General features: G+C 46.0%; 2 protein-coding genes across 2 annotated transcripts; one reads left to right on the top strand and one right to left on the bottom strand.

Moving 5' to 3' along the window:
- Window positions 1–12,059: 12,059 nt before the first annotated feature.
- LOC101767840 (phosphatase and actin regulator 2-like) lies at window positions 12,060–14,154 on the bottom strand. The gene is made up of 5 exons (XM_004963708.1): window positions 13,996–14,154; window positions 12,893–13,186; window positions 12,513–12,742; window positions 12,245–12,429; window positions 12,060–12,181 (listed from the first exon to the last, which is right to left on the bottom strand). Exons 1-5 carry the CDS (start codon window positions 14,152–14,154, stop codon window positions 12,060–12,062), a joined length of 990 nt encoding a protein of 329 aa, XP_004963765.1.
- Window positions 14,155–16,381: 2,227 nt separating this feature from the next.
- On the top strand, window positions 16,382–21,857 carry LOC101761722 (GDSL esterase/lipase At2g42990-like). The gene is made up of 3 exons (XM_004961992.2): window positions 16,382–16,793; window positions 19,828–20,317; window positions 21,609–21,857. The coding sequence occupies exons 1-3, from the start codon at window positions 16,416–16,418 to the stop codon at window positions 21,803–21,805; spliced, it is 1,065 nt and encodes a 354-aa protein (XP_004962049.1). The 5' UTR covers window positions 16,382–16,415; the 3' UTR covers window positions 21,806–21,857.
- Window positions 21,858–22,505: the final 648 nt, after the last annotated feature.

Below are 22,505 nucleotides of genomic sequence, written 5' to 3'. Positions count from 1 at the left end.
TCAAAACATAAACTAGATCATGCTATCTATATGTGTCGGTGTTTTATACCCGACAACCTACCGAGGGGTATCCCGAGGTAGTAGATTGGTTGATGGGGATCGTCGGATCTGAAACTTGATGGTAAAAGTGAGGACACAAGACATAGATTTATACAGGCTTGAGCCACCAGAGTAGTGTAATACCCTATGTCCTGTTTGGGGTGTTGTATATTGCGCCGTGCGCTTGGATGTTATTTGGTATTGAGGATTTGGTCCTATGTTGTGATTCTGCCAATCTAGGTACCCCTGCCCTCTTTTATATACTCCATGGGGCGGGATTACTAGTCGGTTATAAGGAGAAGTTCGAGTATGGTTACAGGGTATGAGTCCGAGTAGGATTACAGGGGAATCCTAGTAGGAGTCCGTCTTCTTCCTTCCTTACGGGTACTGGGATCTATCCCCGACAAGCCCCCGACCGCTTCATAGCCGAATGCAGCAGTCTTCGAGTACTTTTCAGATCCTCGCCGAGTAGTTTAGTGCTTCTCGAGTACTTTGTCTGGCTGAATCTTCAAAATTCTTCAAAACTGCCATGAGGCTATGGTGTGCTCAAGCCCTTGATCGTCTTGATTTTGTAATCTTCATCTTTGGAATGTGATATGGAGGGTAGCGGAAGTCGCACTCCATATGGAGTAGCTCCGAGCCTTAGGTTGAATCGAAGAATCAGGCTAAGGGTCAATAAAATCTTGAATCTTTTCCGTGTGCCGGCATCTATGGTTTATCTAGTGAAACTTTCCACCCATAAAATATTTTGCAACCTAGAACCAATCCTAGCAAGATACTATCCTAAGAACGTAAAGGCACTCAAATTGCAAGAAAGAAATGCAGAAACGTAAAGAAGTGGGTTAGAAAGGATGCAAACTCAGCATGATGATTTATCCAGTGGTATCGGTAGGCAAATGCCACCACTAGTCCACGTTAAAGAGGATATGCTCCCAGTCACCAAGTCTGTCCCGGTCAAGATCTTGGGCTCGCCATAAAGGTTCTCGCCAAGCCGGATGAGAAGCTTGCCACAAAGGCAAGGCTCACCACTCCCACTCTTCCAGTCACCTTGATGACATCTTCACTACGGAGTTTCTCCATGAAGGAAGGGGTCTCTTCATCCACCGTACACGGTTGTCGTTGCTGCTCGACACCAAGTCGGAGGGTCGAAAACTTACCGGGGAGCCACTAAGGCTCCAATTAAGATGCCGGCACATGAAGCTTACAATGGTGGTTCACTACTTGAACCAACCACAAGACATCTTTCTCTAGGCCTATCCTAACACTAATCACTCTTCGAAGTTTATGCTAAGCCTTGGATTATCACTTTTGCACTTTTGATGGCTTGGATGTGTTCTTAACGAGTCTTGGTCTATCTTGTCTTGAACTGAATATTAGCATGTGCTCCATGTCCTGGTGGGATGTGCAACTGAAAGTATCTTCCTTTGGAGACGGTGATCAGCAAGAAATAAAGCAATGCTGGGGAGAGAATGTGTGAGTCCGCAGATGTAAGGTCCTCAGTAATATACTACTTACTGGAATTCGGAAAACTGAAGTCTGATGTAGAGAGAAAACATATTCAGGCCAAGCTAAATGGAGTCTACCGGATGAGTCATACAGGATCAATCTTGGTGCAGCTTTCTCTACCAAGGAGATGAATTGGGTTTGGGTTCTGTGGCATTAGATACTCTGGTTGGGGTAATATGCTTGTTTAATTGTTGTTTAATGGAAGTTATCATTCCTTAAAAAAAATAATGCACAAGCCTTTGAAAAGCCATCAAGTGAACCTTATACTTTCTTTTAGGAGGGTGGCCTTTTTACTAATGTGGATGAAATAAAATTGTGTTATCGTTTAAGTATGTTTACGAAATAGTTTTTTTTTCTAAAAAACACGCATGTGCCGCACATGCACTTTACTAGTGTCTAAAATAAGGAAAAAAAATATATTTTTCATCCCTTAAATATTTTATAAGTGTGAAATTCATCCCTTATATTTTAATTGGTGCAAATCGATCTCTTAACTAACTATGTCGGTGCATTAATCATCCCAATCTCGGCTTAACAATGATTTAATGCCATCTAATGGCAGTTTATACCATGTAATTATCAGAATAATCACTGCTTAGGGATGTAATGAGTCAAAAAATATAAATCCCACAAAATTTTTTCAATAAATACTCTAAAACGGCTATCCATAAATTTTTCTAGGAAAATTAACAGAATTGATTCACACCGAACTGCTATAGCGATCGAATCGACATAAGACGTGGCTAAGCGGTGATTAGCAAGACGATTACATGGTCAAAATTGTTGTTATATGATACTAAACCATGATTAAACTGTAGTAAGGATGATAAATGAACCAATTTAGTTAGTTAAAAAGTTGATTTACATCAAATAAAATACGAGGGATGAATGTCACACTTTTGCAATCCTTGATGGATGAAAAATACATAATTCTACAAAACCCTCCATAACCAATGCTTGGTGATCCTGAGATTAGAGCTTCCTTTGGTTCCGAGCCCGAAGTCCAATTCCTCAACGGGCGTCATATTACATGGCCCTTACTTTGCAAAGGTTATTTAATGGATGCTATTCGATCGTACGCATCAGAAAATATAATTTCATAAGGTGAGAAATCACCACAAAAATATCCAAAACCAATGAAAATTTGTATATGGTGCTATAGGAAAAATCTAACGCGCTACCGGTCGCGCTCCACGCGCGACCTGCGCATGCGAGCGGCTTGACCCACCTGGCCTGCTTTGGCTTTTGTTTTGCTGTGGACCATCGCAGTCTGCCACGGGCCGCAGCTTATATATTACCAGGCCAAGTTTAGGCTGGACATGGGCCACGCATGGCGTATGGGGTCAAGAGTGATCCAGGCCATCGTGATGCATGCATATAACTATATAAGTCATACATGATCTTCTATAACTTGATTTTAATATATTTTACAATTTTTTATACAACATAAGTTATTACATAGTTTTTGAATAATTTATTATATTTAATTCGACATAGATAGTTCGATTATCTCTACACAAATTATTACTAGTTGCTAGATAACTCTCACATAAGTTGATATATTGTCTCCACGTAAGTTTTTACATTATCTCTACATAAGTTGTCACAATAGAAAAGTTGTCCACATTCTATAAAATAGCTTCAAAATATATTAAATATAGATCTAGTTCTGTAGATCTTACTACAAGGAATATAACAGTACAAACGGATTTGAAAATGGATGATTGTTGAGAGAGTTATGCTTGTCGGCCATACATCTATGAGCCCACCGGGAAGCTTGAACAGTCCTACATACGGGGTTGTACACCGAGACGCGTCAGACATGGAGACTACGGTGCAGGATGGTGTGGTCTACATGGAGGATAATGACTAGTTGAAGATTAGGAAACTACTCGTACCAATTAGAGTAGGACTTTCTAGTCGAATCCGACTACTACTCTTGTACAACAACTAACCTGTAACTCTGCCCCAGCAATATAAGGCGAGACAGGACCCCCCCTCCAAACAATCATTAATCAATACAATCCAATCAACACATAGGACATAGGGTATTACGCGACATAAGCAGCCCAAACCTGTCTAAATCGTGTGTTCGAGTTCACCTTCGAGTTCCTGATCTTCGGCGAGCCCCACGCATAAAACACTACCTCGGGTACCCCCTTGGTAGGTTGCTCGCTAAAGATCCACTGGCGAACTCGATGGCTCCAGTCATCATCAAGCCCACCGTTGCATTTGAAGAGGGCGCAATGTTCATCTTCAGCTTATGAGTTTGCGTCGCAGACAGCATTGGAAACTTCCACCGCCACATCATGCCAGCTCTAGAGGAGAAGCACTAAGACATCAACCTCTATCGCCATGCTTTGGAGGATTTCTTTGAATTTTTCAACAAAATTTTTGACCTCTTCCGAGGTTCCAGGGACGAGTCCGAGTACAACTCGACTTCTCCCACCAGTTGGATTGGTTCCCATGAGCAGGCACTTGTGCCATCGTGCGAATCGGTCTACAATATAACTTGGTTCCCGTTCAGACTCCGAAATGCAGGCGCTGTTTACCAAGCCACCCTATCCAGCTCCCTATCCAACTCGGATTCGATCGAGGATCTTGACTACTACTCGAACCCGAACGAGGAGATCCTCTACTCGAACCCGAACGAGGAGATCCCTTTATCAGGTCCGCAACAGGGTCTAGTAATCACATCTACTCCACAAGGAAGATTCGTCTACTGACCCGACATGAAGCCATTTGCTCTAGCCAAGGACGACGAGTCACGCCTTGTCGCATACCTCGGCAACCTTCCATACTAGGAGGGAACACCTCTGTCTCCTATCTACAAAGAAGACGGCCCTACATAGATCATCACATCAAGCTCGACCAGTTTTTCCCTAGAGCGGGAACTACTCGCCATCATCACTCCTCAAAGGGCCAACGACGATGAAGAGCAACCAGAAAGGCATCCACGACGCGAACGTCACCCAGACGACGTGTCGGCAGATGAGCTCACCATCAACGTACAAGGAGAAGAGACCGAAATTCAAAGGACACACCGGCGAGCAAGGAACGCATCGTGAGAAGATCGTCAACGCCACCTTGCAAATGACCTACCCATCATGATCCTGGTCACACGTTCGAAGCAGCTTCAATGCGTCAACATAACACTCCTCTCGCCACCGTCGCCTCCATTGACCTGCTCACTCGGGCGATGGCTCAAGACAAGTACACCAAGCAACTAGCTCTACTGGCGGAGCACGCGTACGAACTACTCGATCGGGAGAAACCGATCAGCTCGGTCTGATGCACCTCCTCCTACCATGGTAGCAGCAGAAGGCATCCAAGTCGCTTCGAAGTTGCCAGAAACGAGGTTCCCAGAGTTGAGCAACCTAGGGCAAGTCAACACAGGGAAGAAGGTAGTCGGACGAGACCCTCGGGAGGTTGCGGCCACCGTGAGCCCCATCAAGAGCCTGAACAACCTCACGACCTTCGCCAGCAGATCAACCAGAATCGCGGAGCTCGTAACATCATCGAAGGGCGTTGCCGCGAACACGATTAAGAACTCGACTACTCGGGAGAATGACACTGACGGGTTCCCCGCCTTTTCAAGATTAGTATGCAAGACGATACTACTCAACAAGTTTAAACTTCCGGGTATCAACAAATACGATGGCAAGCAGGACCCAGTCCAATGGGTGAGGTGCTACTCGCTAGCGGTCCAAGCGGCGGGAGAAAACGATGACACCAAGGTCATCTACTTCCCCATCTGCATGGAGGCAAGGCCACTCACTTGGCTCGAGTCTCTAGAAAGGAACTCCATCGACACGTGGAGTCAATTGAAGGTGGTATTCATAAACAACTTCGCGGGGGCAATGCAACATCCCGGCAATAGGATCGACTTGTCACAAATCAAACAGCAACAAGGCGAAACCCTGCGTAGTTACCTACGCCATTTCTTCGACAAGAAGGCTACTATCATGGACATCAAGGAGAAGGACGCCATATAGTATTTCCATAACGGTCTCTATGACCGCCGGATGTTCCAAGACTTTGGCAGAAGACACCCGGAACATATCAAGTCTCTCAAGACTATGATACAAGCCTGGGTAGATGAAGAGGACAAAGAGATCGAGCGGTTTGAAACTAGTCGTAACAGAGGATAGAACAACAACAACCAGAGAAACGGCCAAAGTAACGGCAAGAACCGCAACGATTGCGGCAACAACAACCAAGGCAACTACTCGAGTGGTGAAAACCCCAAGAGGAAGTCAGACAACACTGTCACGGCAATGTCCCAGTCCACAAAGAAGAGCGGTGGAAATCAAGAGAGGACTCCATTCAAGGAGCTCCTGAAGAAGCAGTGCCCATGGAACCCAAACTCCAAACACTCTGCGATGGACTGCATAAGCCTTCATAGAGTCATGAAAGATCTGCCGGAATCTTCTGGAGCTAAATACAAGGGAAAGGCCAAAGAAGATGAAGATGATGACAATAATGGAAAATTCCAGAACCCATCCAACACCATCAACATCATATTTGGCGGCACTTCATGTACTGCTACCAAGTGGTCCCAGAAATTAACCCTCTGGGAAATCATGTCCATTGAGCCAGCAACGCCTAAATTCCTTAAGTGGTCCGAGGTGCCAATCACCTTTTCAAGAAAGGATCAATGGACTAGTTTCTCCGACCCAGGACGCTACCCTCTCGTCCTGGATCTAGTTGTCGCAGGCTCTCACCTCACAAAAGTACTCATCGACGGCGATAGTGGCCTCAACGTGCTCTTCGAGAAGACTTTGAGGAAGATGGGCCTCGACATAACATATATGCTCACCCCGATGAACTCTCCGTTCTACAGGATTGTCCCGGGTAATGCGGCTGTACCCCTTGGTCAGGTGGTTTTGCCAGTTACTTTTGGGATCAAGGATCATTACCGGACCGTGTACATTCGGTTCGAGGTGGCTGACTTCAAGACTTCGTACCACGCCATCCTTGGAAGACAAGCACTGGCCAAGTTCATGGTCATCCCGCATTACGTGTACCTAGTACTCAAAATACCGGGACCCAAGGGAGTACTCTCCCTACATGGGGACTTGAAGAGGTCATACAATTGCGACACAGAAGTCATGGAGCTAGCGGTGACTACTCAAGTGTCAAATTCCATGATGCAAGTCTTCACCGCCTCCAAGAAACTGTTCCCGACAGAACTCAAAATCCCAGAGAAGAAATCGGGGGCAACCAAGGTCAAGCCGGTAGGAGAAGTTGATATCAAAGCTATTGACCTCGAGATCGGCGACAGCTTCAAGACAACTCTGGTTGGCTCAAGGCTGGATCCAAAATAGGAAGACACACTCGTCAGCTTCCTCCGGGCCAACTGAGACATCTTCGCATGGAAGCCATCTGATATGCCGGGGGTGTCCAGGGAGTTGATCGAGCACTCACTAAATGTGGATCCCAAAGCCACGCCCAAGCGATAAGGACTATGACGGTTCGCTCAAGACAGAAGAGAAGCCATCATAAAAGAATTGGCCAAACTACTCGCGGCTGGCTTCATAATAAAAATCCTTGATCCATATTGGTTGGCTAACCCCTTCTTGGTGCGGAAGAAGAACAACAACGAATGGAGGATGTGTGTTGACTACATGGACCTCAACAAGTACTGTCCAAAGGATCCCTTCAAGCTCCCTAGGATTGATCAAGTCATCGACTCAATGGCTGGGTGTGCTCTACTCTGTTTCTTTGACTGCCACTAGGGGTATTCCAAGATAGCCCTCAAGGAAGAAGATCAGATAAAGACCACGTTCATCAACCCATTTAGAGCTTTCTGTTACACCACAATGTCCTTTGGGTTGAAAAAATGCAGGCGCCACATACCAACGAGCCATCCAGGAGTGCTTCAAGAATTAGATACACCGCAACGTAGAGGTGTACGTGGATGAGGTGGTCGTAAAGACCAGAAATCTCGATGACTTCATTGCAGATCTAGAAGAAACTTTTGCAAGCTTGTGAGCATACTAGTAGAAAACTAAACACGAAAAAGTGCGTGTTTGGTGTACTCTCCGAAAAACTACTCAGGTTCATCATCAGTCATTGAGGAATCGAGGCCAATCCTGAGAAGATTGCTGCCATCACCAACTTGCACGCTCTATCATGCATCAGGGACGTTCAGAAGCTGACTGGATGCATGTCGACCCTCAACAGATTCATCTCGAGACTTGGAGATGGAGACTACCCTTCTTGAAACTACTCAAGTGGCAAGACAAGTTCCAGTGGACCGACGAGGCGGAACAAGCCCTTCAACAGCTGAAGGACTTCTAATCAAATCCACTAGTCTTCACGGCGCCTACTCCCAATGAAGACTTGTTGCTCTACATCACCGCGACTACTAATGTCGTTAGCACGGCGATCGTGATCGAAAGACCAGAACTAGGCCATGTATATAAAGTACGGAGGCCCATCTACTTCGTCAGCGAGGTGTTGTCAGATTCCAAAATTAGGTACCCGCTGGTACAAAAGTTGCTATACGCAATACTACTCACCTCGCGGAAGCTAGAACACTACTTCTAGGAACACAACATCTCCGTCATCACAAACTTTCCTTTGGGAGACATACTCCACATCAGAGATGCAACAGGAAGAATCTCCAAGTGGGCAGTAGAACTCGGAGCCTTGTCCCTAGATTTCAAACCAAGGACTGCCATCAAGTTGCAAGCACTAGTTGATTTCATGGTAGAGTTGTGGGAACATCAAGTACCCGCACCGGCAGAGCGATTAGAGCATTGGGTCATGTATTTCGATGGATCACTCAAGCTCGAGGACGCCAACATAGAAGTATTCCTTATCTCTCCCGAAGGCAAACAACTCAAATATGTGTTACAAATCTTCTTGGAGGTATCCAATAACGAAGCAGAATACGAAGCGCTACTGCACGGGCTCTGCCTGGCAGTTCGCTGGGAATCAAGTGGCTGTTGTCCTATGGTGACTCACTAGTAGTTATCCACCAAGTCAACGATGAGTGGGATCACCACAAGGATAACATGGATGCATACTGCCTTGAAGTGCGCAAGCTGGAGAATAAGTTCTCCAATCTGGAGTTACATCACGTAGCTCGTGACAACAACGTAGCCGCAGATGTCTTGTCCAAGCTAGGATCTATTCATGTTCAAGTCCTAGCTGAGGTCTTCGTCCATGAACTACACAAGCCATCCATAGTGGAGCCAGCACCATCTAAAACCACCGATCGCGGCAATGATGAGCCTGACCGGGAGGTTATGATGATCGACGTAGACTGGCGCATACCTTTCATTGACTACATTAAGGAGCCTAAGTTGCTTCCCGATAAGATAGAAGCAGAGCAAGTCTCCCCGTGTGGCAAAAACTATGTTCTAGTGGGGGACAAACTCTATAGACGACGCGCATCATCAGGAGTACTCATGAAGTGCGTCTCACGTGAAGATGGTATGGATATACTGGAAGAAATTCACAAAGGCATCTGTGGCAATCATGCATCATCCAGAACGATCATGGGCAAAGCTTTCGGAGCAGGCTTCTATTGGCCTACAGCTCTCAAGAACGCCAAAGAATTAGTCCGCCCATGCCAAGGTTGTCAATTCTTCGCCAAGCAGCAGCACGTCCCTGCCTACAAGCTGATTACTATACTGCCCTCCTAGCCCTTCGCATGCTGGGGGCTAGACATGATTGGCCCTCTGCCTACGGTGCCTGGGGGCTTCAACCAGGTGCTTGTGGCAATTGACAAGTTCACTAAGTGGATTGATGTGAAACCAATAACCTGTCCCAAGGCAGACATAGTACTTGACTTCCTTGACGAGATCGTCCATCGCTATGGCTTCCCCAATCGCATCATCACAGACCTGAGCTCGAATTTCAACAATCACGAGTTCTGGGAGTGTTGCGAGAATAATAGGATTGACATCCGGTACGTCTCTGTCGCTCATCCGTGGGCCAACGGTAAGATTGAGCGCGCCAACGGGATGGTACTGGAAGCTTTCAAGAAGAGACTACACGACATTGGTAACACCAAAGGAGGCAAGTGGCTCAAAGAGCTACCCAATGTCATCTGAGGGTTCGCACATAGTCGTGCAAGCCTACGGGGTACTCACACTACTTTCTGGTCTACGGATCAGAAGCCATCCTCCCTGCCGACATCATGTGGAAATCTCCAGTATTCGAGCAATACGGGGAAGGTCTGGCTGAAGAAACAAGGCATCTAGACTTAGAAAGCCTCGAAGAAGCTCACTGTGCAGCACTCGTCCAGTTAGCAAGATACCTTGAGGAATTAGCCGCTACTATGACCGCAACATCAAAGAGCGTTCGTTCAACAGAGGCGACATGGTCCTCAAGCGTAATCAAGACACAGAGGGGCTGCACAAGCTAAACTCACCTTGGGAGGGTCCTTTCATCATCTCCAAGGTCATTGGACCTGGGTTGTATAGGCTCCAAACTCTCACTAGTGAATAAGTTGACAACTCGTGGAACATTGAACACTTGTGTTGATGCTACCCATAGTCTACATACTCATATAAACTGGCCATCGGCCACAGTTGTATAGTTACAATTTAAATAAAGCAGAGTTATTTTTTTATCACAAAAGACTAGTCTCTACCCACTCGCAACTTATATTCAGAAGTCTGCACACTTATCTTTTGGGTTATTCAACTCGTTAGATAGCAGCAACTTGCACAGAAGCAAGCTTGCGCATACAATCTTGAGCTATTCAGCTCCTTGGACAAGTCTGTCCACCGATGGCCTTCGCAAAACGAAGTCGTCAAGCAATTTGGGAGTTATCTACACTACCCGAGTCCTTGCCTAGACAAGTCTGTCTAGCCGCGGCTTGTAATAACAAGTTTGCAAGTTCCAGGTCTTCGAAGCACAACACACAGACAATCCAAAGAGGTTGCAAAGGTAGGCTCCAGATGATGAAGTCCTGAAGAGTCCACTCGCCTGATGAGTCTGATTACCCAGGTGCACGAGTACTAGCACTTCGCAAAAAGGAGCCACAGCCTAAAAGGTACTCTACATAGTGTATCTGAAGGGGCTCACGGGAGTAGCCTAATGCGCGGACACTCACGACTACCACATGAACAAATATCAGGGTAGTCTATGAGATGCACTAAACCAAAAGAATCCAAACAAGTCAACAAGCAAACAAAAATTGCGACAAGACTTCAAATAATTTGCATTAACATAACTTGTTTACATTATAGACAATTATTTTTGCAGATCACTCAAGGTCTATCTGACCAGCTACTTCTTGAGCAATAGGAGCCATCTCCTTCGAGTACTGCTGGAAATGCTCATTAGAGCAGTCCTCGACAATGCCTTCTGCCACAGGAGCCAAGTTGGCTTGTGGGTAGAACGACTTCACCATCTCCAGCAGCTGCTTGGAGACAGACTCAACAGTCTTCTTCATTTAGTGGTGACCTTCTTAGGAACATCCCTGAGTATTTCTGCTAAGGAACGGGGCTCCACACCTTCCTCCGGGGGCTCCACCATGTCAGCAATGGGCTGAGTGGCTTCTGTTAGCTCTTTAAGAGTAAAATCTTTCACCTCCAACTCAGCATGCTGCGCTCGGAGTTTCTCCATCAGATCTACAAGTTGGACCTCCCCGTCTTTGCGCAGCTGCTTCTCCTTATCGAATTTATGCTCCAGAGTCTCGTACTTCATGGTCACCTTGTCAATTTCATCAGTGACTTGGTAGTACGCATTCTGCCATTCTGTGGCATGACCCTGGAGATCCTTATTCTCCTTGGTGAGCTCTACAAGCACAAAGGCATAGAACAAGTCAGTAACACCAAGGCCAAACAAGTACTCAAGGACAATGGAGGACAATAGCTTACCCTCATTCTGGTTCATCAATCCTTTGTTGAGTTTCTGGAGGTGGTCCTTCTCCTCCACGGCTTTCTGCGTAGCATTCCGATATTGGTCGGCTTGGCCGTTGTACTTCATCAACAACCGGGAGGAGTACTGCCGCTCTTCAACTAATTTCTGTTCCAGCGCCTTAACTCGCTGGATGGTGTCCCCATGTCCTTCGAGAATCTTTGACTTCCCGAGGGAGCGTTGGATCAGCGTCTACAACACAGAGCAAAGTACTCGTGTAAGCACCGAGTACCAATTTCAAGATAAAGATCAAGAACAAAAGTGAAACTTACCTATGTATACTCGCCTACTTGGCAATGCATGTCCTTCAACGTGGCCTCAGACTCCACGGTGGCCAGGAGGTTAGCTATCAGCACGATTTTCTCTAGGTTCACCATGGGAGGGAGCAGTGTGTCATCATGCTCCCCAGCATTCGGCACACCGAGAGGGACCATCGTCTGGCTAGTTGATGGACCAACCTCTGAAGGCAAGAAGGAAGTCACCCCACGACTAGTCGATGGTCCCGCCTCGGATGGCGAGATAACTGCCAACACTTGCAGCACCCCAGCAGCCTCCACGTCAGACTCTGGCTCGGGGGTTACATGTGCAGCCTCGACTTCACTAGCGGCCGGCACCTCTACCTCAGCCTCTGGCTACACCTCGGCTTCCGGCTTCGGCTCAGCATTCGGATTTAGCATCATGGCCACCAACTGCATCACCACCGCGGAAGTACTCTTCGCGACGGGTTCGGTCTCTGGCAACTCGGGGGTTGGCACTGCAGAAACGTCAAGTGACAACAAGACATCATGCAAAAGTGCTGCTACAAGGGACTCCATACCTGGAGCAACTTCGGGTGCGGGCTGATCCTTCGGCGGCGGAACAACGGGCTCCAAGGTGAGCTCGGGGGTTAAGTGGCTACGGCCATCAGCACCAGACTCCGGGATGACTTTCTGGGCTAAGCGGCTACTGCCATCAGCACCAGACTTCGTACTCGGGCTCTCGGCTTCCACACTGGTGGATTTCCTGAAACAAGATAAGTGTTACGACACACTACTCGGCGACACTACCCACGACATGATGTTAAGCATCGGTACATGCACACTTACTTGGTGGACCTCTTAATCTTGATGGTGGGTTCAGTTCCCAGACACAGTCTCCTGATGGTAGGTGATGACTTCTTTGGTGCGGCTCGCCGGATCACAGTTGGATCCTCGCCAGCCTTAGTTGTCGTCTCCTTCCTCTGAGTACTCGATGCCGGGACTTCTTCTACAGTTGGCAGGCTCTGCTCCACAACTACAGTAGTCATTTCTTCCACCTTTATCTCCACCTTGACTACCTACAAATTAGCCAAAGTCAGAGTCATAGTTGAGGGTAAAGCAAACAATTCAGGAGTACTCGATCCTCAAAATCTTGTCACACAAACTTACCAGAGGCAGGACTTCATTGGCCAACGCCTTCTTCACCACCCATTTGGCGGTGGCAGTACATGCTTCTTCAGGGGTGGCGCCACTTCAACTTCCTGAACGTCCTTCGCGGCACGCTTGGACATCCCAGATGATGACCCTGCTTTGTCAGAAAGATAGGGTTTCACAACAAATTTTTCAACAGACTCCGAGTCAGAGCTGCTGAAGGAGGACCAGTCTGGTGAATCCTTCCTCTCCTTCCCTTTTTCCTCCTCCTCCTCTTCAAGTGCCCTCTGCACAGCCACAAGGGACTGCATACAGGGCGTGACATCTGCACCAGGCGGAGGAGGGTTGGAGACATACATGTTCAATTCATCCTGCAAAATAGAAGACTAGTTAGTAACATTGACAGACACCAACACAAGTACTCGGGGGTTGCAGACCATGAGTACTTACAGGATTCGGCGGGTTATCGGCGCAGTGCTCTCGTAAGATCGCCAGAATACCCTTGACTTGTTTGAAGAAGCGCTTCAGACGCGCCATCATTTAGTCAGGGGACAACTCCTCGAACGTCATCCTCGATGGGTCATTGGGACCCGAGTAGTCATACGCTACTGTGCAACACAATTGCAGGGCCTGGACACGCCTCCTCATGAAGCTGAAGGCTACACCAAAGCCGGTCAGGCCATCCTTCATGAGGCGGCGATCTTCTTAATCAAATCCGGCAACTGAAAGCTATTGGTAGTACTCGACTTGTCTAACCAGTGGTTGTTCCACACTGGATGGTGGCCAGTGACCTTGGGAAGATGGGGCTCATGATTTCCAATGTAGAACCACCGTTGCTTCCATCTAGAATGAAGTCTTTGAGCTCATTCTCGATGTATTGGCTCTTGAACTGCTCCCAAAGGTGGATCCTCGCCCCCTCCGACTACTTCTGTATGGTCCATCCGGGGTTGGGGCTTCACTCTGAAGAACTTCCTAAACAGCTAGAAGTGGGGTTGAATACCCAAGAAGTCCTCGTAGAGGTGCACGAAGATAGCAACGTGCAAGATAGAATTGGGGTTGAGGTGGACAAGCTCCAAATTGTAATACCTCAGAAGTCCCCGGAAGAAGTCGGACGATGACAGAGCCAGCCCGCGCTCAATGAATTGTGTAGATTCGCACCCACCAGTACCTAGATGTCTACCTCTTTCAAGGTGGATGGCTTCCAGGCGCTGGCTTGATTCGGCGGCATCGTCTGGTCGGTCTTCCCGTACTTGGGCGCCGGCAGTTGGATCTCTTTCTTGGCGGCCTTGCGCTTCTTGGACTCCGCCGCCTTGCTCAAGGATGCTTTCTTGGACGCCATTGCTCCGATGGTCTTCTAGCACATGAGCTGGAGGACTAGACAGTGGGGGGTGGTGATGCTCGGGGATGGCAAATGGTAGCACTAGGGCAACAATGCTCGGGGTGGCGCTAGGGCAATAGTGAGAAGATGAATGGCTCGGACGCACTAGCTCGGGTGAAACCAAAGGGATAAGATTCCTCCGATATTTATAACCGCAGCACAGGTAACCGAGCGGCGAGAATTATAGGGAATATTCCGTTTTTAAAGCCATCGGTTATCATTGAAATGGTTTCCAATTTTTTTGGAAGAGATATGGTTTCTGAAGACGAACAGTCACGTTGACCAGTGGTTGACCCTTATACCCAAACTAGTCGTGTAACGGCTCGAGGGCTTTGTGCCACGTGCCCGTTGGACAAAAAGTTTTTTCTTCGGGTTTTAAGAGGAAAAAAATATGAAATTATAAGATTGACCCTCAGTCTGATTCTTCAATTCAACCTAAGGCTCGGGGGGCTACTCTATGCGATTTTCATCGCACTTCCATATAAAGATCAATATTGGAGATTCAAGACAAAGTTAAATGAGGCTTGAGCACCTTCTAGCCGTATGGTAGTACTCGAGCACATTCGAAGACCCAATCCGATGGAGTTCTCAAAGGAGCACCACAAACTAGTTGGAGACGTCTGCAGAAGTACTCGAGACTGCTGCATTTGACTAAAAAGTACTCGGAAGCTTGTCGGCCATACATCTATGGACCCACCGGGAGGCTTGGACAGTCCTACATATGGGGTTGTACACCAAGACATGTCAGACATGGAGACTATGGTGCAGAACGGCGTGGTCTACGTGGAGGACAGGGACTAGTCAAAGATTAGGAAACTACTCGTAGCAATTAGAGTAGGACTCTCTAGTCGAATTTGACTAGTGCTCTTGTACAACAACCGACTTATAACCATGCCCCTAGCAATATAAGGTGAGGCAGAGACTCTCTCCAAACAATCATCAATCAATACAATCCAACCAACAACAGGACGTAGGGTATTATGCGACATAAGAGGCCCGAATCTATCTAAATTGTGTGTTTGAGTTCACTTTCGAGTTCCTGATCTTCGACGAATCCCACGTGTAAAACAGTACCACAGGTACCCCTCGGTACGAATACATCTAGTTATAAATGTTGATGCCATCGGCAACGTAAGCCTGAAAGCGACGTGTTGTGTTGACCAGCTGTGCGTAGGGTGCTTCTACCCATTTTCGAACATGTGTCGCTACAAGGTGGCGCTACATGGTTGCTCTGGTAATTGGAGTGTGCCCACACGTTGATTCATCCGAGGGGCTCGCGCGTTGAGTTTTTCCGTGACGGGTCGCGCGTTATCCCGGTCCGGTGCTATACTGTGAGTAATTACCCTCACTAATAGCCAATAGGATGGCATGAAAATTTAACCCTTCATGGCGGTTGAGTTAGAGGAGAATATTTCCCATCCGCAGTCCCGGATGGTGGCCAGTTTGCATGGGCAATTTTATCGGCAGTTGGCTGATGTTCATGGTAATATATCTTTTTTCCCGTGACGGGACAACTACCGTCATGAAGAAACATGTTCTCATGGAGGTTAGTGACCGTCACGAAAATCTCGCAATCTGCATTGTTATTTACATCGTATGGTTGTACCAGCCACAATTAATTAATTGCACCATTTGCACATACATATATTATAAATAGAATGATCATGTTTATCATATACTAGTAAATGTTTTTGCACCCTTCTCACGTTCATAAGACAACTATACATCTCAAAATTAATACATCCATTATATCTCACATGTCTACAGTGGTATATACTTTCTCCGTTCCAAATTACTATTTGTTTTCAGTTTTCTAGATTCTTAACTTTTACTACGTATCTAGATATACATATATCTAAGTTCATAACAAAAGCTATGTATCTAGAAATGCTAAACCGAATAGTAATTTGGGACGGAGGGAATAATAGTCACAGTCAAAAGGAAGGTTGACCTACTTAAGTGCTTCTAATGTAAAAGACAGATATTAACACAATATTACTCGCAGAAACACAATAGTACTTCTAGAACGAAGTAGGATCCTGACATAAGTTAGGAAACGACATCACGGCTGGTAGGAAAATGTTTAATCTTGATTGGTACAGGCAGCAGTATCTAATTAAGTATCGCTCCGATCAAACCATTGAGATACTCTGGGTGACTGAGTCTCTTCAAGCTATTCGTTAGTTGGTGTCTTCACATCTTGCATTCCATTTAGTGCTAACATGTCCCCACAAAGCCTTTGCTACCGTCTGCTGCTTCTCGTCTTGCATTTTGCATTCTCGTCCAGCAGAGCCACCGCCGGCAACGTCTCGGCGATCATCGTTTTCGGGGACTCGACGGTCGACACAGGCAACAACAACTTCATCCCCACCGTCGCGAAGGCCAATTTCCCACCATATGGGTGTGACTTCGATGGGGGCGTCGCCACTGGCCGGTTCTCCAATGGCCGCCTTGTCACAGACTTCGTTTCAGAGATGTTGGGGTTACCATCATCTGTGCCGGCCTATCTCGACACCGGCTACACGATCGACCAACTCGCCACCGGTTTGAGCTTTGCTTCTGCAGGCGCCGGGCTGGATAATTTAACAGCAAAATTCACAGTAAGTAAATTTCTCTTGAGTTTGGGTTTGAGTATTCAATAACCACAATAAGTAAACTTCTCTTGAGTTTGAATACTCTAGCACCTTTCTTTGTTGTCCAAGCTAAATGGAAAAAGTCATCGCAGAGCCTTTGTCAGATGACTCTATTCCTTAAACCAAAGCCCTAGATTGGTTCCGGGAGTTTGGATGAACTGATTGGCTGATTCTTCGTCTTTTTTTTTCCCTAGACAAGCACCTTATATGTTCGTCGAAAAAAGCTAGTACTAGTTTGGTGGATATAGGTACTAATTAATGTGGTGACTTAATCTCACGTGGAAAATGTAGAAAGGTAGCACCAGCCATATAAATGACGTTGCAACTAGAACAATATAAGCAGTGCGAGATGCGTACATGAATCTCCCCAAGGTCCTATTTTACTTCACATCCAAAACTATGATGCGGTGCGTTAAAGTTTCCTTCAAACACCTTCTGGCAGTTTGCAGCGCTTTTGCTCGTTTCAAAAGTGCCGGATCATCCGATGACCTCTTCACTCAATCGATATATTGCTCTAACGCCCGTCGGATGTTCCAGTGCTAAAATGAATTTTGATCACGTAGGTCCTATAGACATGGGAGATCCGCTTTTCTCGGCCTTGCTCCCCTGGCCGCGTCTAGCTCCATTTTCTTCCTCCTCCAATCTTTCTACAACTCCCTTCCTTCCATCCCTCTTGTGCAGGCGAAGGGTTGGACTGCTCGATCTGGCATGTGGTGGCCGGTTCGTGTGGGTGGACGCCGGATCCGATGCTTGATGGCCAGAATCGACCGGCAAGATGGATCTGGTTAGAGGAGGCGTGTGTCTTGCACAGGCTGCGGCGGTGGCGTGCGCCGGCTGTAGCGACACCCAAGGTCGAGCAGGCAAAAATCGAGATCCTGTACCAAACACTAAAATGAGGCCTACCTCACTAAAAAATAAGACTATAAATAAGATATATGATATATCACAATAAGATATATCAAAAACCGTACCTATTCGGCTCTTGCTTTTATAATCTTTACTTGAAGTGCTTCATTCTTTTAGCGGTCTTGCCGAGTCGGCGATAGGGAAGATGGAAGAGCGGAAGACACGATCCGACGATCGGCCGATCGGGAAGAGCGGAACTGCAGAAGCGAAATTGACGGATGGATGGAATAGAAGTCTGGGCTAAAAACTATTGGGCTTCCCAGGCTAAGTGCTGGAAACTATGGGCCCCTGAAAATTGGAGGCCTGTTCCGTCGCACGGGCTGCACTCCCATGGGCTCGGGCCTGACGACACCTTTGCAGGCCCACAGTGGCTACGGCGGTAATCACATGGCCCAGTGCAGCTGAGGCAATGGGCGGCCTTGGCGAAGTGGGGAGGATGGCCGGTAACTATAGCCACAAACGTCATGCTTGCAACGGGTGCTCATGAACTCATCATGCAGCAAGTGTGGTATGGGACGTATTTCATCGACGTTGGGTCCCAAGTGCTTCAGCCTCCAGTGATTGGTGATGGTGCGGTATAGGACGTGTCTCGTCGACCCTTGGGGCTGTGTTGTTGTGAGCTAGGGTGCGCTGGCAAAAACCACAGTGATGCCACCTTTGGGCGTCATTTTCCTTCTTGGAGGCACCACCATATCTTGATCCCACCCCATCACTAGGTCTCCAGGTGAAAACTTTGTCCCGGCGGGCAGCGGCAGTGACTATCGTCGTTTGCTCGGTGGAGGCATCGTTTTGGAGATTTTTTTAGTGATGGTGCACTTCGTGCGGGTACTGTGGTTACCCAACTCGGATTTTTCAACAGCTATAGATATCTTGCTTATCCCCGCTGGCCACTACCTATGTTAGTGGAAGTGTGGATACTTTTGATGCGATCTTGGTTTGATGGTGGAGCGTCAATCAACAGATGGAGTTATTTCTCTTCCCCGTTGTTGGAATTGGCTCATGCTTTCAGCTCCGCTTTTACATGATGTGGAGAAGTTGGTTCATTTGGTGGCGACTTTACAAAACTTGCCACGAAGAGAGATTACTAGAGTAGTTTGTTGGAAATTTTGAGTTTCTTCTTTTTCTTTGATTTTGTTAATTTGGTATATCGGATCTTTTGATGTCTTAGCTACATGTTGACTTGAAACATGTGCCTCTATGTAATGTTTGTGGTCTGATACATTCTCCAAAAGGATGTCTGAAGCTGGAATATTATCTTTCATTTTCTAAAAAAATGCATGCAACAACCTTCAAGGCACCTTAGCTTCATGGCGCCCATGACTTCAGGCAACCTGCAAAAGCATACAATAGTTCTTCCAACACCGGCATTCAGGGGCTAGCTCCTCCTGGGGTTCTCCTTGTTCGACAGATTTATAAAAGTCTTCCTTGCTCGGCAGGGTATAATGAAGACCGACGGTTGGCCATGAAGATGGAGATTGCAAAACAAGTTCTCATTATATTTTTTCTGTCGGGGTCTTTGGTTATAACAGGGGTATGTACTGTGCTAACCAACAAATTAATGAAATCCCTCTCTTTTATAAAAAAAACTTTTATTATGCTTTGATTTTACTGGGGATGTCATAATAGCGTACGCTTAGACCATTCTCAATGGAAGTTTCATGGACAATAAATGAGCTGTCACATAGATATTTTTGATGACATGGTACATTATTTATGAGGTGAGAAAAGAAAGTAGTTTCATGGAGATGAAACCATATGTACACTATTTTCAAGATTTTTGTGTCTTACATGTAGCCTTAGAAACAACAAAAGATGAAACTATGCATTGTGTGAGTTATTTCATATATGAACTAAATACATTCTTACTTATGTGGCACTTTTGGAAACATACATATGAAATTTTGCATTGAGAATGACCTTAGTGACAGTCTGTGGTAAATCTACCAATTCAGCAACTACAATAGAGCTCTTTGTGAAAACTACCACACCAACTAGTGTGACCTTGTTACAAGAAAATTAGCTAGCTACGAGAATTATTTTTATTCGGTGTCTAACTTTTTGTTGTTTGGAACATGCATGTCCGAATTAATTTCAGACGGCAATATCCTTGAGCCAGCAGCTGGAGTACTTCGAGGAGTTCATAGAAAGACTGAAACTCGCAAAGGGGCATTCCGTGGCCGATGAGATCATCTCCGAGGCTCTGTACATCTTCAGCATCGGCACCAACGATTTCATCCTGAACTACTTCGCCCTCCCAATTCGCCGCGCCCAGTATACCACGCTGGAGTACGTCGCCTACCTCATCGGCCTCGCCGATGCGGCCGTTCGTGACGCCTACCGCCTTGGCGCCCGCAAGATCGGGTTCACGGGCCTCGGGCCATTTGGGTGCATACCTGCCGAGAGGACGCTGAATCTCGACGAGACAGGCGGTTGCAACGAGGAGTACAACCAGGTGGCCATGCGATTCAACGCCGAACTGCAGGATGCCGTGAGGAAGCTCAACCGTGGCCTCGCCGGCGCGCAGGTGGTGTACGCAGATACCTACAGCGTGTTGTCTACCATCGTTGCCAACCCGTCGGACTACGGTTAGTACTGGTCCATTCTATCTACAGAGGGCTTTCCGTTTTCATTGTAGAATTTAGAGCCAATTGCTTGTATACCACTAAAATTTATAGCGTTCCTTTATGTACCATCGAAATTCTTCAGTTCCCTGTGAGCCACTGGATAAAATTTCACATCCCTCCTATGCCATTTCGGTTAGTTGGCTGTTAGGACTTAGGAGAGGGTTAAGTGGCAAGCAGAATGACAATTTTACCCTTGTAGAATGAAAATAACAGATTTCAACTTATTCCCTCGCATTCCATTAGTATGATGAAGAAAAATCATTGATGTTCTCACTTTTTGTTACATGCTCCCTCCGTTTCAAATTGTAGGTCGTTTTAATCTTTTTAAGCACATAATTTTTACTATGCATCTAGATATAATGTATATCTAAATGCATATAATATCGAACTTAGAAAAGTCAAAACGACTTACAATTTAGAATGGAGGGAGTAGAATTGTATAGTAACAATGTACCATAAACATCATCGACATTTGAGATCGTAAAAAAATTAGAAAAATTCTGATATATCGTAAACCAGAAAATAAATGCACACTGCATGTTGTTAGCACAGGGCCCAGCACTTGCAAGCAACGAAAGGATGAGGCTTCGCACGGCGCACGCCCTCCGTGCACGGCAGACTGCTAGTCTTCTTTTTTTCCTTTCACACACAATGTTCAAATCTATTATTTTCATTCTAGAAGGGCAAAATTGTCATTCTGCATGTCATTCTTTTTTGGTTTGCCTGTTCGACCTCCCTTCTTTTTTCCTTTTTTCTCCTTTTTATTTTCCCTCTGTTACGCCTCTTCTTTGTCTTCCTTTTGTTGCAACTTTACTTCTTTATATATATAATTAATCAGTAGGGGTTCTGAACCCCTCCTGTTTTTTCAAAAAAACTAATAGAAATGGTACAAGAGAGATGTGAAATTTTATCCAGTGGCACACAGGGGACTGAAGAATTTCGATGGCACACAAGGAAACATTATAAATTTTAGTGGCATACAAGGAATTGGCTCTAGAATTTATGATTTTGTTAATTAGTTCGTCCATAACGCCGTCTTGTCGTATTAGATTAAGAGTACAATCAACATTATGCCTATATAGCCCGTAGCATGTGCACTTTGTTAGATAATCAATCACTTGCCAACTGCCATTATTGCTTTTTTATTTTTTTAACGAACCATTATTGTTTTTAAGATAATAGTGCAACTGTGCAAGGACTTGAGCACAGTCTTCAAGTACTCACATTGTTCCTCTTTCTTTGCGGTGGCCAGGATTTGATGAGAACGTTGCGCAAGGTTGCTGTGGCACAGGACGCATCGAAACATCGGTCCTTTGCGGCTTGGAGGAGCCACTGACGTGTCAAGACCCGAATAAGTATTTGTTCTTCGATTCAGCTCATCCGTCGGAGCGGGCCTGCAAGATAATAGCTAATGACATTCTGAACTCTGCATTGCGAGTATTCCTTTGAAGTCTTTGTACCTCCAATATTTCTAATATGAAAAGGCAATAAAAGACATGATTAACCCTAGCTCATGATAATTTACACTGCTAAAAAACGGTTTGTAGGACCGGTTGTTTAACGATATTTGTAGAGAGGGGTGTGTTACCTGCTATTGCTTTTCAGAGCTACAAGTAGCTATTCGCAAGATCAGACGTAACGCACCGACCCTATAAAGCCATTTTCATGGCAGGTCACGCCATCACCCGCCCCTTGAAATAAATTTGCAGGGGCGGGTGACGCCATAGTCCACCCTGAAAATGCATATTTGCAAGGTTGGGTGATGGCATGAGCCGACCCTGAAAATTGTTTTGAGGCATCGAAATATTCTTCCCACAAAAAAAAATCTAGAATTTATTTTTGAATTTTCGGAAACAGTTTCTGCCGATTTTTTAAAATTTAGGTTCCCGCCGATTTTGACCTAACAAGCTTATCATTGGGACTAATATTTTCTTAAGCATGCGCCTTGTAGATTTTATAGGTCCAAGGATGCAAACCAAACAATGTAGGTTTTATAGGTCCAAGGAGACCAAACAATGATAAGATCAAGACTCATCAAGAACACATACATACCACCAAAAGTGCAAAAATGATAATCCAAGGCTGAGCACAAGCTTAGAAGAGTGATTATTGATAGGATAGACCTAGAGAAAGAGGATGAAAGGTATTG

This window comes from Setaria italica, chromosome III, assembly GCF_000263155.2.
Source record: "Setaria italica strain Yugu1 chromosome III, Setaria_italica_v2.0, whole genome shotgun sequence".
Taxonomy (NCBI): Eukaryota; Viridiplantae; Streptophyta; class Magnoliopsida; order Poales; family Poaceae; genus Setaria; species Setaria italica.
Note: the sequence above shows the minus strand (reverse complement) of the source record. Positions and strands in the feature narration are given on the sequence as shown.